The sequence below is a fragment of the Thalia democratica genome, chromosome 8 (assembly GCF_965202585.1).
Source record: "Thalia democratica chromosome 8, ktThaDemo2.hap1.1, whole genome shotgun sequence".
Lineage (NCBI taxonomy): Eukaryota > Metazoa > Chordata > Thaliacea > Salpida > Salpidae > Thalia > Thalia democratica.
This window is the reverse complement of record NC_139172.1, coordinates 18222338-18233420: the sequence shown is the minus strand read 5'-3', so window position 1 is coordinate 18233420 and position 11083 is coordinate 18222338. Positions and strand designations below refer to the sequence as shown.

General features: G+C 24.7%; 1 protein-coding gene across 1 annotated transcript; it reads left to right on the top strand.

Annotated features, from left to right (window-relative positions):
* The first annotated feature begins 1761 nt into the window (after positions 1 to 1761).
* LOC145842623 (stabilizer of axonemal microtubules 4-like) lies at positions 1762 to 10601 on the top strand. Its single transcript, XM_082950095.1, has 10 exons — positions 1762 to 2010; positions 2265 to 2427; positions 3994 to 4122; positions 4326 to 4383; positions 4692 to 4822; positions 4911 to 5071; positions 6749 to 6878; positions 7173 to 7318; positions 7988 to 8146; positions 10434 to 10601. The coding sequence occupies exons 1-10, from the start codon at positions 1787 to 1789 to the stop codon at positions 10498 to 10500; spliced, it is 1368 nt and encodes a 455-aa protein (XP_082806221.1). The 5' UTR covers positions 1762 to 1786; the 3' UTR covers positions 10501 to 10601.
* Positions 10602 to 11083: the final 482 nt, after the last annotated feature.

Sequence of the window (11083 nt, the reverse complement as noted above, 5' to 3'; positions counted from 1 at the left end):
ATTTGAAAATAAAAATGTTCGTGGGTTGCAGTAAGAGTTTTTTTTTTCTTAGTAACAACACCCGGATATTTTTTTTTTGTAATTTATGCCTGAGATTTTTTAGGATCTTCATTTCAAATCTTAGTATAACTAGCCTGAACTTCGAACTTAATTTATAAAGGCCAGACTTGCATGTTCGTAGGTCGTTTTTTACTTTTTCTAGCCGATTCCCATTTACAACAAAGCATACTCGCGGGCCGCACATTTACTCTTTGTTGACCGTAGTTTGCCGAACAAAAATATATTCAATCAATTTTTTTTTTTAATTAACTTCGTTTATATCTAAATAAGGAAACTAATTGTTTAAGAAAAAGTTAAATGATGTGTTTGTCTGAAAAAGTACAAAGTACACTTAGATTAAATAATGTCAAACTTTTAACTCAATAAAAATAAATAAATTGTAAAAAAACACAAACTACTGACATTCTAAATTTAAGTTTTGAATTATTATTTTCTATGTTTTGAAAAACCTAATGTTCGTTTTAAGATAAAAGTGTTCAATAAAATTTATAATAACTAATTAGGTAGTTACCAACTCTTGAAACTCTCCTGTTGCATAGAAACAGTGTCCCACATTAAGTTTAAAATAAATTAAAAGCATTTTAAGGCAAAAGGCAGCTAAAAGTAAAAACACACAAATAATAAAATTAATGGATACACTTTTGTTTTTTTTCCTTACCATTTTTATTAACTTAAAAAACCACTTTTTACTAGTATAATATTTTACATAAATAGCTATTTTTACTGTTTGCTAAATTTAGTGTAAGTTTTGAGAATCAAACAAAGTTTGATAGTTACATAGGTTTCTTCAGAAAGGACCAAACTAAAAAGGAAGAAAAAACAACTTTCTCACTAAAAATTTTTCTCTTCTTATATTTTTGAAGAAATCCTTTTAAACATTTCTCAATGTTATTCCAAATATTCCTAAAAATCTGAGGACTCTAGTTTTCAAAATAAAAAAGTATATATGTTTTCAGTAAAATTTTAGTCTCCAAGCTAATTGGCAATGAAAAAAATTGTGTCCAATTTGTTTGTAGTAAACAGTTTTTTTTTAACGACTGTATCCTAAAGTTTATTTGAAATTCCTATATTAAGTAAAAAGTAACATACAGTAAACATTTTTTTCTTAAAAATAATATGTATTTTTATTAAATTTTTTTTTGTTTCTATGGCCTCAATAATTTTTAAGTCACTTTAATAAAAAGTTTATATAAGTATCTGCTTTTTTAAAAGTATAGTAACAAGTTTTATTGTTCATCTTATTGTTAGTATTTTGGTATAATGTTGTAAATTTGAAAACTTTATCTTGATCTCAATCTTAAATGTTCACTTAAACTGATCTTTTAAATTACTAATACTTGTTAATCATAACCTTTTTATACTGTAATTTAAAATACAATTTTAGTATGAAATTCAAAATTAAACTGTACTTATACTCTTAGATTTTGATCGTTACAAATTCTAAAGATTTTAATTCATTACAAGTTTATATTAAAATAGTATTTTAAATAAGTAAAAAACTTGAAAAAGTGCAGAGTAGTTTTAAAACAGCACTACAATTAAAGTAACGTTAGTTTTTAGTTGAAATTTAATTTCTAAAATTATTTTTTTACTAACATGGCCTTTAAAGTTAGTTATAGTTTAAACAACTTTAGAGCTTTTTCTAAAATAAAGAACATTATAATTTTGTCTAACATACTTTTTGTGCTTATAGGTAATGCGTTAAATTTAATTACTTTAATTTACAATGCTACACAAGCACCCTTATGGGCCAGCAACTAAGTTTTCTGCAACAAGTAATGGAGGAGAATACAAAATTAACGATGTTTACCATACAAGATACAACCAACAATTTGGTGAAAAAAATTTTGAACCTAGAATTAATCAACACAAAGGTACTGGCTATCATAATTTGAGACCACAAATATTCTACAAAAAGTCTCTTGATCACTTGGACAATCCTTTTATGGGGTCAGTTTCAAAGATTATTATAAGGACCCATGTTTCAAAATCTTTTAAACTAAACAGCATATATTTATATAGTCCTTTTTTATATTGAAAAACAGAAGAAACGTTTGAAGGTAAATATTTAGTTTTATAAGTACTACTTTGTAACTAGTCTTTACCCAATACCGCATACATTATATTACTAAATATACTAAATTTAAACTAAGAAATTAAGTAGTTTATTTAATTTATAAAATACTAAATATACATACTTTAAGGCAGCTTTGTTCAAGAAATTATGAGTCAATTATGAAAAGATCCTTTAACCCTACATGTGGACCAGATGGTAGAGATCAACTTCCACATAATGCATTTGAAAATGGAGTGACCACTGGGTTTACAGAAGAAAAAGTTTTAAGTGGGGTTCCAAATTTAAAAGAGGTAATTTTTATTTGGTTATATTTTAAACATGCCTTACTAGCAAAAAAAATATATGTTTTTAAAACATAAAGGTTTAGAAATATTTACATTAAATGGCATTTACGTATAACTAAAATATTAAACTGTAATTTCATTTTTGGTAATGTAAAAAGTTTATGTAATTTTTTGAGTTATAGTAATTTTTACAAACTAATAGTTTTATACTTATACTGTTGTACTTTTTCATATGCATGCTTAAAGAATGCAGTTTTTCCCGTGTTATCATTCTAAAAATTATATTATTAGCTTTTATAAACATACCTTCATCAAAGTTACTAAAATAAGAAGTCAAGTTTTGATTAAACATTTTTGCATATAAATTAGAGAGAACAAAATAGTGCTCTAGATTATATTAGGACTTTAGATTTATAGAAAGTGGTGATTAATAAAAAAGTTAAAAAGTATTAAAGTTTTAAGATTTAGACAGTTTAATAGAAAAATTCTGCTTTGAGAAAAAGTTTTTCATTTCTTATTTTTTTTAGAACTTTAAAAAAGTACTAAACAGTTCTGTAATCCTACATTTTTTAAAAGTTAAAACCTCTAGTATACTGCGTTTTTAACTGTTGTTTTAAAAAGGTTATTTTCATTAAAAATATTTTTACTTAGATTTCAAAAAACTTTTATAGTAAGATTGTTTATTATTAAGTTAAAATTAGACTGAGAAAGTTAGAAAAAGGTTACTAAAATATTGTAAAGAAATTATATTTTTGATAAAGCTGTCTCTTTTTGCATTAGTAATTTTGTTTTTCCTTAGGAACCTTTTAAATCTCTGACTTTATACATTTGTATATATTTGAATTTTTTGTTTGAACTCTAATTTGAATTTTTAAGAAACAGTTTTTAAGCAACTGCTAGTGAAGTTAGATTTCTTAAAAATGAGATTTACTTGTAATAAAAATACCTTACCCCAATGTTCTGTCTTAATAATCTTTATATTTTCCTTTATCTATTTGTGCCATTAATACACAAGATATTGAACTCTCCTAATTTTATCCTTTCATTATAAATTCTACGATGAATTTTTAAGCTGTAAAAAGTATTTTGTATACTATATAAAACTTTACAAAATAAGATCTCCTTTTAAAAGGCAACTTCTTCTTGCAAAAAATTGAATTATTTAAAAATATTGTTTTCAGCCAGATTTTTAGATAAAAAATTTAAAAACTGTGCAATTCAGCTTAAAATTACCAGCAAATAAGTAATTTTAGTTGTTTTGACAAATTATTTTGAATGTTATATAACAAGTACAACTTTACCAATATATTCTTAGTCTTCATTCTGAATCAAAACTTAAAAACACTTTTATTTATTTATCTATAAATAATTTATTCAAATACTCAAGATATTAAAACCTAAAATTTTATTTGTTCTACATAAGTCTGAATACTAGAGTATGTTTTTTATTTTAGATAAAAAAAATTATAATTTTATTGCCCAAGCTGTAGTGCAAGCAATTTCTTAATCACTTGATAAATTTTAATTTAAACTTGAACGAATGTAACTGATCTGAGTTAAGTATTTAAACAGGTAGTAGATGTGCACTTTAACACTAGAAAATATGGAGGACTCTCCTACCCTGGTTTAGAACCTCTCAAAAAAATTCAACTTGATAACTTAGAGCGAAAAGATCCAAATTCCATCGATAATTATTCACATGTGTGTAATTTTTTGAAATTTAATAATAGAATTTTATAAAAAAAAATGTAATAATTAATTAAATCATAATAATTACTATTTTCAATTTTTTGTTAAAGTTAAGGAACATTTGTATGTATAATGAAAGAATATACAAGTCCACATTTATAGCTTGTTTGTTAGTTGAAAATAACTAGTAGTAGAATTTTCTAATAAAAATACAGGGACCTAGCTATATGAAATCTGACATGAAAGCAAACTTTATTGTTCACTCGCCCCAAGGTTACTTCTTTTAAAAAATCACTTTTTGTTTAATGTTTGAAATTTATTAAGTATAGTTTTCTTTAACCTTATCAAATTTAGCAAATAATTTCTTATAAACTTAAGTAATAAGTATAAATTATTTTTATTGTATTCAGTTTAATGTTAGATAAGTCATCTACCTAGATTAAAATTTTAAGTTTTGTGAATAAAAAAACAAAATAGTTTTGAAAACTTAGTAATCTAACTAAAAATTGTAAATAGTTTATTAAACGATAGTATAAATTTCTTTTTTGAAAACTTTAGTAAGTTTTTGAAATGATTTATAGTTCAAACTGATGGAAAAATAAAAGGAGACTTAAAGCAAGTAGGAAAAATAAAAAGTAGTGGTTGGACTGGAAACAAAAGTGTAGAACCAATTACTTTTTATGCTGATGATAACTTTGACAACTATGAAAAGGTTTAGTAATTTATTTGCAAATATTTCATCATTTTTGTTTTGTACTTTCAAAAAAATAATCGAAAAAAATAGTTTTGTTTAATATCAGGACAGTAAGAATCGACCCACAGGCATTAGTCTAACGACCACCTCTTACCAAAAGTGGAAGGACCAATGTGGTCGTGAGGTCAACCCAAGTCTGGTTAATTTGTCCGCAAAGGCAAATAGTTACAACAGAGACACGAACCTGCGCGTTCGTTCACTTGGCAGGTTTCATTCGCAATAATTATGTACAACAAAATTCGTTTTTGTTCAAGTTTACTACTAATAATTAATAAAATTCATGCAATAATTTTTAACTTCAGTATTTCTCTTTTTTTAAGTATGCTTAGAATTAATTGCTTGTCTTATTTATTTGTCTTAATAAGTTTTTTTAATTATAATTTTTTTGTAGCTTTTAAGTAAACTGTTTACTTGTTTGATTTTAAGTAACTATATAAAAAGTTTTTTTTCATTCTTAGATTTTTATAATTATTTTTATATTGTTTATTGTGCAATGTTGGACTCAGGCATCAAAACCTGAGCCACTTAAACAGGACACACAAAAAGAAAAAGAAATTAACTTATATTTAACACTTTAAGATAAATTATATATATATGCAAAAACATTATTTAAATGAAAACACAAGTTAAACACAATATGATATACAAATGATTATAAAAAAATAATAATAATTCAGTTCAAAAAATTCAAACTTATATATTACTTAGTACACAATAAAGAAGTTTGTCTAAAATCGTCGCTTATAAAACAAAATTCATAATTACAAAATAAATGAAAGTAAACTAATAGTCTGTAGGGGGGAGTAATTATTAGTTTTTCTGTATAAATTTGAAATAAAATCTTTCAACTAGGTATTAAGAATGTAACATTTTTATTTTTTTCGCCATAAAAATCATTTGAACTTGATGATAAGTATGGACATTTTAAAATTATTGTATGAAAATAATTTTCTGACTTTTTAATAACTACTTTTGGAACTTTAAAGTTTTTGTTTATGTTCATATTTACTTGAAAACCAGTTTTAAGTAATGTTTTAAAACCTTCAACTAATGTTCTTTCTGTCTAGAAAGTGCAGTTTATTTAACTCACTGTTTATTTTAATAAAACAGGGACTCCTTTTGGTTATTAAAATACTTATTTTTTTTAATAAACATAAAAATGTAAAAACTACCATTTTCGATGGCTCACATAACCTTTCTAAGTATAACAATAACAAGCATTTAACCTTCTAAAATTAATTATTACTCTAGTTTAGAAAAAAAAAGTGTTACAAAATTTTGTTTTCAACTAAATTTCCACCTCATACTTTAACAAAATTTATTCTAATAAGTCTTTCAAAAACATCTACTAAAGTATTGTTTTCATTATTTTTTCTTCTCTCTCCAAAAATTATTAGCGTAGTTACCTATATAAACATTTTTAACAAGAAATAATAAAAAGTAGAAGGTTATAAATTTTCGTTTAATTAAATATCCTCTTTGCCTATAAGTTGTTGTTTTTATAACACAAGCAGTAGGTTTTTAATTTTTAATTTATTTTAGTTTATCTATCTCATCTTTTAATATATTAGTAATAATATATTCAACATTTATATGTTTTCTTTACTTGCAGTTTTATATATTTACTTTTATATTGACATTAAAGTAGTTTCGAAATTTTTCGAAATCTATTAGTTATCACGAAACTTAAAAACACTGCTCTAAAATTAAATAACAAAAATTTTCGTAGTTTTATTTATGTGTAAATCAGCATATGTATTCTACATAAAAAATGGGTTTAATCATTTTAAAACTATTAGTAGTTTTATTTTTATTAAAGACTCGATGTTTTTTTTTCAAAACTTTTATACAAAACTAAGCAAAAGTATTTTTATTATGTTACAGAGGAGGTTACACTAGTTTGGATGGATATCCGAAGATGAAAGCAGATAAGATCCGCAAGAATGATCCACAGGAGTACAGCAACATGCTCCTGCCTAACCACAACAAGTCCACTGCCATGTACAATTACAAGGTGTTTTTTACTTTTTTGTTTATTCGTCTGTTCAAACCATTAGATTTACAGTAGAGTATATTAGTATTATGCAAACCACTTTATTTTTTATGATGGTAATTTTCAGTTTTGCTTTTACATAGTTATTTTTAGTGTAGTTTTTCAAATATAAGGTGATTTTCAAAAAACTTTTACCGGTCACTTATATAAGGCTGCTAACTCATTACCTAAAGTATTTACTTAATATCTTTATTAATGTTATTTAGTCAAAAAACTTTTTATGTTATAATAATTTTGTATTTTATCCGCTAACAGGGGCTACAGAGACCAAATAAAACTGAAGAAGAAATGCTCAACTCGCAGAAAATTGGATTTAAAGAGCTGAGTGGAAATTCTATCAATAATAATCGTTATTTTCCATCTAAGGATTTATCCACATACATGACCCAGTACAATAACAAGTAAATAAACTTATGAATTTAGCTTTTAATATAATTTTTAAAACAAAAGAAAAACAAATAGAAATATTAAAAATTATTTTTACAAAATTTTGTTTTCAACAAACTGCAACCACTTTTTTTTATCAAAAACTATTCTAATGTGTTTTTCGATAACGTTCATTTGAGAATTGGTTTCATAATGTTTTCTTTTTCCTTTACAAATGTGTTCAGTAATTATTCTTAAATTTAAGTTTGTTTTTGTCTAATTTAAATTAAACAAAAAGAAAATTTTAGTCAAGACTTAAATAAGTTTAAAAATTTAAAATTTACTACAATTTTTTTTTGAAATTTGCTTAACTTATTTAAATGATTAACTATACCGTAATCAATCTAATATTTGTTAGTTATTTAAAAAAATTGGTTTTAAAAACACTGAAACGGTATTGAAGTTGTATATTTTAATTTAAAACTATGTGACGATTACTTAAATTAGAAAAAAGACCTAATCTTTTTTAAATTTTAAACAGTTTCAGCAAAAAAAAACTTTTTTTCTTTTGTATCTATAAGGCTTCAAGTTATAAAGTCAATTTTTTTTGTTAGTATAAATAAAATAATAATGCTTAAATATAAACATGAAAAAAACATATAGAGTTTCTTTTAAAATATTGGTTTCATCTTTTTATTCCATAGGTTTATTGACCCAAGCCCAGATGGTCACAACAGACAAGGATGGACTCATGGTGGCGTCCAGTCTTTGAAGAGGGACGGGTTTAACTTTTCGACCAAGTTGCATAGCAACCGGGGATGGGAACACAAAAAACTGCAGGACCTTGATCCCTTTGTTGCTAGGTAAAATATAAATTAGTAAAAAATTCAGATATTTATCAATTAAAAAAAACATTATCATAATGATTGCATGATTTTATGTTAATACATAACAACATTAATTTTATACTTGTAACTGATTTATTATTTTTTTATAGTTTGTAGGTTTATATTTTTTAATAGTATTTATGGTCTAAAAAGTTAACAAAATGTTCTATTATTAGCAATTATGCCTTTTAAGGCTAAACAGCTGTTTTAAAATTATAGCCAATTTTTTTTTATAGAAAAATTAAGTTAATTGTAATAAATAAAATCTGTTTACCAAACAAGAACTTAGAACTTTTTATTTTACTCTGTGACTTTACACTTTTTTATTATTTTAAACTCAAATCAAGTTTTATACAGTTGTTATCTATTTTTGCTAGTTAATTGGGATACTAGTTACAATGTTTTAATATGTTAGGGTGGCCACCTTCTAAAGTTGAATTAGTCTAGCTCAAACTTTTTTGAAAATATCAGACTAGTTTTTGTTTAAATAGAGGTTGGTCTTTATTCTATGCTAAACTATATAAAATTATGTTTTTTTTTTCAAATATCTGCTCAATTTTTAAGCCGTTAATTTGATCATTTTATAGTGCTGAAGTTCGAGTATTAGATTGAATAACTTGCTTGTGGCCAGCAATAAAATAAAAAAAACAGTTTTTATATATTCAAGTGTTGGAAGTAAATTTGTGTGATGAACTTAAATAAAAGTATTCACTTTAACCTGCAGCTGGCTTTTTTTAATAAGAATTTTAGTGTTTGTATTATTGTTTTACACTTAGCATCTTAATTGTTTTTTGTTAGGCTTTTATAACCACATAGTTAGAGTTACTATTGACTTAGATAGTTTTTTGTAACTAAGACAGTTTATTTATTTCAATTGTTGTCTATCTTTTTGATTAACATAATTGGAAGTTGTTGTTTCTGTAACTTATATATATCAAAGTTTTGGTCATTTTCTATAAGTCCAGTTTAATTAGTTTTAATTAAGTTGTCTTTCAATACTAATAACTAGCCATTATCATTTATATAGGAAAAGTATTAGTTAAGTTCATAATTTAAATGCAAACTTATTGCTTTGTTTTTTAAGTAAATTATAAAAGTTGTACATTAAAACTTATGATTGTTTAATATCTTTAAATGAGAACAATCTGTGTAAGTAACTTCAGCTATATTTCAATAAAGGCTACTTCAAAAGAAGAATCATGTACATCAAGGTGCTTATAAAAACGGCAACTTTTGAGTTTTCTTTTTTTTTTCATTTAGCAAATATCACAAAAAGACCATGTGCAAAGATTCGTTTTAGACGTTTTGAAGAAACTTTCACGCATGAACTATTCGAATATTTGAAAAGCACCCCAATTCAAACTGTATAAGACCCAAAAAGGCGAACTTAGAGTTTTAAGCTGGAAAGTGTTATACATGTGGCAATTATCACAAAAACACATTGTTCACAATTTAAGACGATTTCATGGATGCACTTCTTGATTTTTTGAAAAAAAAAATTGGAAATTCAAGAAAACTTACCAAAAGATAAAAAATTAACTTAAATCAAGAAATTCCTCAAAAAAACTTTCTTGAAATCGTTATAAGTTGTGCACAATGTTTTTTTCGATATCTGCCACGTGTAAAGCATTTTCTAACTAAAATCTCTAAAGTCGCATATTTTGGTCCCATACGGTTTGCATTCGGGTGGTTTTCAGAAAATAGAATGGTGCCTCGTGAAAGTTTCTTTAAATCATCTAAAATTTTTCACAGGGTATTTTTGTGATATTTACCAAATGTAAAAAAAAAATGCTAAAAGCTTATAGGTCGTCGTTTTTTAAGCACCTAAAGTATACATATATGCTTGAAGCAACCAAAGTATTTGTAAAAACAGTAGTTATGTTATATAAACAATGAAAAATATGTATACTACTCACACATTAAGCGTTTGTGAGTGTTTAGAAAATTTCTTGTTTTTAAATATCATTAATTTTAGTAAAATTATGTTAGTAAGTAGTTTTAGAATTTTTTTTTGCGGATATAGATTGTGTAAAAAAATATTGACAGTTCTGCGCGTTCAAAGTTTATAAGTATATGTAAATAGTTAACAGACAAATATGAGAGTTTACTTTGCTAAAAATGTATAAACTTATATTACTTTATGTTTTTAGAGTCTTGCTAGAAACAACTAAAATCCTGTTGTTATAGTTTTTTTCATAAAACTATAGTATAGTTACTTTTTCGTTTCTTTTACTACATTATTTAAACGAATATATAATTTTAGAACCATAAAAAAAGAAGACAAGTTCTACGGGGAGCCGAAGATCGGTCAAAAGCAGAAATCTTGTTAAAATTCTTTAAAACATCTGCATTGCAAAACTACTAACCTGATTAATCACTGTGTATTCAAAACGTCTTAGTTACTCTGTTCACTGTTTCCACTTCCTGAAATTCTCACTGCACTAAAGCTTAATTGCACATTATTTGTATGTATTGTCATATTTGCATCTGAATTGCATCATGTGTATCGTATAAATTTGTTAGTTTTCATACTGTTTCTAATCTCTCAAATAAAATACTTTATGTTTCAAAAAATTTTGTAGATGTTATCAAAAGTCCTTAGACAAAATAAATATGGTTTTTACTTAATAAGACTAACACTTTTAATCTTCAGTTTTATTAAACTTTTATCATTACATCAAGCACATATAAATTTAATAGTCTATTTTGCTTGTCTATTTCAAAGTATTTATTTAGTCCTTTTCTATCTGCGACAACATAAAAAAATAACCTAGAATATTAGCAAAGTAGATTTCGATTAAAAATACATTGCCTAAGGAATTTTCCAATTATAAAAATATACTAATCCTAATATGTTCAATAAAATAACTTATATGTAAAATTATCAGTTTACCTAGCATTTTTATCAACACA

Bases quoted from the DNA above. Each gene is read 5' to 3' on its own strand.
- LOC145842623 (XM_082950095.1), top strand. From the start codon at position 1,787: ATGCTACACAAGCACCCTTATGGGCCAGCAACTAAGTTTTCTGCAACA. The intron at 4,123-4,325 runs GTGTGTAATTTT...ATAAAAATACAG, and splicing joins CCATCGATAATTATTCACAT to GGACCTAGCTATATGAAATC. The intron at 7,319-7,987 runs GTAAATAAACTT...TTTATTCCATAG, and splicing joins ATGACCCAGTACAATAACAA to GTTTATTGACCCAAGCCCAG.